At 33.8% G+C, this 3,538-nt stretch overlaps 1 protein-coding gene across 1 annotated transcript; it reads left to right on the top strand.

The window, feature by feature from the left end:
• Positions 1-993: 993 nt before the first annotated feature.
• Positions 994-2,246, top strand: LOC102521530 (ADP-ribosylation factor-like protein 5A). The gene has a single exon (XM_032470814.1). The coding sequence runs from the start codon at positions 1,031-1,033 to the stop codon at positions 1,565-1,567; it is 537 nt and encodes a 178-aa protein (XP_032326705.1). The 5' UTR covers positions 994-1,030; the 3' UTR covers positions 1,568-2,246.
• Positions 2,247-3,538: the final 1,292 nt, after the last annotated feature.

The raw sequence follows: 3,538 nt of genomic DNA, 5'->3' as shown, positions 1-3,538 counted from the left end.
AGTTTTAGGTTTTTGATCTGAAACTTATTAGTAACCACTTTTCTATGGATGGCATAAACATAAACATTTTTTCCTAGGGTTAAAATCTTTTTCTATATAGACTATTTCATGCTGTGTAACATGTGTGATAACTTATATCTCTTAAAATAACATGACAATTATTGAACATGACCATACATAAGAATACATTTCAAAGAAACTTAACTCATCGGAAGTTAGATTGACTGTATTTAAGAATTCAGCTTTAACTAGGATTCGATTGGTTTATACCTTTGAACAAAAAAGAGTAAGTAGGTGGCACAAAAAATGGTGAAGAGTTACAGTTGGTTGATTTGACAAGGGACGGATACACACAGAATCACTCTTGTCACCATACATTACTGATCACTTTTATTACTGTCGTATCAACCAGACTTTACAAACATGGAATCAATTTGTGGTGAAAATGATAATGTTGATGTACAAATATTTTTCAAGAAATCATTGATCTTAGGTTGAGCCCCTAAATGCTTAACAACAACGTGATAATGTGCCTATTTCCTCATAAATTTGACACGATGATAGTAGTAGGAAGGTGCACTATGGGAGTACATGACATGATAGCTACTTAATTATTTTATATGCTTTTATATGCTTTTTCAAAACAATCTCCACGTTAATTATCTTACAATAAAGATAAATAACACTTCTCAAAAAAAATTTTATTTCCAAATTCCAAGAAGCATCCTGGCAAAGAAAACAAACACAAAAGAAAATATAAAGGTCAATCATTTTTTTTTAATGCCTCTGCTGTTTTGTATGACTGCCTGTGGGATAGAAAAGACTTATCTACATGTGACGCAGCAGATAATCAGAATGAAAACTATTTACTATTTAATATAATTAAATCACCCCCAATTGATTTAAATGTTCATAGTGTTGACTTGGAAGGAAACAGGGCAATTGTAAAATTTAACAATGGAGAGCTACCTCAGAAGAGCTAGGGGAGGACGGTGGCCTGGGTGGCCGGAGGGGGTTCTGCTGCCCGAGAATGGGAATTCTCTTCACCAGGATATGGAAACTGCTCAATCACCAGAAGCACAAAGTTATAATTGTTGGGCTGGATAACGCAGGAGAAACTACCGTCCTCTACCAGTTTTCTATGCATGAAGTTGTACATACACCCCCTACAATAGGAAGTGACATAGAAGAGACAGTGATTAATAAAGCACGTTTTCTTACGTGGGATGTTGTTGGCCAAGAATCTCTTCGTTCTTCCTGCAATACTTACTACACTAACACAGGGTTTGTCATAGTTGTGGGCAGGACAGACAGAGAAGGGATTTCTGTAACTAGAGAAGAACTCTACAAAATGTTAGCCCACGAGGACCTAAGGAAAGCTGGACTGCTGATTTTTGCTAATAAACAAGATGTTAAAGAATGCAAGACTGTAGCAGAAATCTCCCAGTTTTTGAAACTAACGTCTATCAAAGATCACCAGGGGCACATCCATGCAGGCTGTGCTCTTGCTGGCAAGGGATTTTGCCAAGGACTTGAATGGATGATGTCACGCCTTAAGATTAGATGATCTCTCCTGACTTCTTCTCATAGACTTTGTATAAATGAGGTGCTGGACTTTACATGAAAGCTGCAAAAATGAATGGTTTAGATATATTTATAATAAACTGATTTAAACATTTAAACTTTTTCTGTAAGAAGAAAAATTAAGACCACTTATTTGAAAACAAAGATGAAGTCTCACCTTCCAATCTGCTTTCTCATTAGTTCCTTCCAAAGCAAGGTCTTAAAGCTGTGACTGACATTTTTCTCATATTGGGTCTTCTCAGGACATTGTGTAGCCCGTGATAAGTGCAAAGGGAGAGGAAGACATTTTAGCTATAAGAGCTTTACTATCAGTATAACCCTCCCCAGCTGAATGCTGTTCTTTTGTTCCATTAAGTCAAAATACAAATCAGCACAGATATTCAGTTTCCAGTATTTCAAAGTGTAACGTCACTTATGAAGAGTATTTTGCCTAAGGTTGTGTATGTATTGTGTACATACCTCAAGTGCCAGTGAATGGCTTTATGTTCTAAAAAAAAAGCAAATAACACAAAATTTAATAATATCCTTAGTTATAACCATAATGAGATGAGTACTGGCGATGGTGGCAGCTACCATTTTGTACTTGCCCTATGTTCTCTGTATCATATTCATCAACCCCCCAAATCATTGAGCTGCTCTTAAAAAAGAAAGAAAGAAAGAAAAGAAAGAAAGAAAGAAAGAAAGAAAGAAAGAAAGAAAGAAAGAGAAAAAAAAGAAAGAAAGAAAGAAAGAAAGAGAAAGAAAGAAAAAGAAAAGAAAGAAAGGAAGGAAGGAAGGAAGGAAGGAAGGAAGGAAGGAAGAAAGAAAGAAAGAAAGAAAGAAAGAAAGAAAGAAAGAAAGAAAGAAAGAAAGAAAGAAAGAAAGAGGAAAAAGCTTGACATTGTCTACCTAACATACCTAGTTGGTATGTTGACCAACTCACAGACATGGAAGCAGGTAATCCAGCTGAACGGAAAATCTATCATATTCTAGACTTAGTATCATCAATGGACAGAATTGCACCTTGAGCAGTCATCCAGTTGTTCCCTTTATTGGACCTTATGCCATCTAAATTACTGAGTAACTTGTTAATCTATTCATCAGTCAGGCATTGCTTGTGATTAAAATTATTAAGTGATTTTTTAGCATTAATGGGAATATGTTGTGTGAAATGTATCTGCCCAGAGAAGTATCACCCTATAAATATTATCAAATAATTTAGCCAAAGTCCTCTTAGGTATTAAATTATAGGTCAAGCATTTAAAGTGGATTTGAGAAGAAATGTAAAGCATATTTTCTAAGCAACAAAGATAATTTCTTAATTTGAAAATTTCTTATTTTTTTATCTTAGGAGTTGGAATGGTTGAGGTTTTTCTTTTGTGGTTTGTAAGTTTTCTTTTGTCTTCTTACACCACTTGAATGCCTTGTTTGACAGTTACCGAATACAAACCTTTTTTTTTTTTAATGCTTTTAAGAATTTGATTTAAAAATTGATCAACTTAATGTTATATTTTTACTAAGAAGTAACTTGGCCTCGAAACCTTTTATGTTTCCTAGGGTTTTGTTTTTGTTTTTGTTTTTTCCAGCATCTGAAAGTTTCTGTTGCAACTGAAAACAAACTTATCCTAAATGTGTTAAGTCATATTCTTGTGCACTCTGTTGGCGTATCGTTCATGTCCTGAAGATCTGATGACTAACCCAAAACTGACATGTTTTAGAATATTCAAGAAAAAAACCTACTTTTAATACCAGCCTTTTATGTTTCAAGGATTTTGATGAGAAATACTAGTATCTACTATAAACATTGACAAAACTTTGAAAGTTCCTTTCTATAAAATATAAAATACTTATTATATAAATCCAAGTCAGGCATGGCAGATCAGTGTTTAACATTGGATGTTTTGTGTTTTATATTATGTTCAAAATACAAGTATAACATTTTAATATTTGTCAACTTGCTTTTACAAAAGTAAAT

This window comes from Camelus ferus, chromosome 31, assembly GCF_009834535.1.
Source record: "Camelus ferus isolate YT-003-E chromosome 31, BCGSAC_Cfer_1.0, whole genome shotgun sequence".
Lineage (NCBI taxonomy): Eukaryota > Metazoa > Chordata > Mammalia > Artiodactyla > Camelidae > Camelus > Camelus ferus.
Note: the sequence above shows the minus strand (reverse complement) of the source record. Positions and strands in the feature narration are given on the sequence as shown.

Excerpts from the sequence above, each read along its gene's own strand:
- LOC102521530 (XM_032470814.1), top strand. The coding sequence starts at position 1,031 with ATGGGAATTCTCTTCACCAGGATATGGAAACTGCTCAATCACCAGAAG.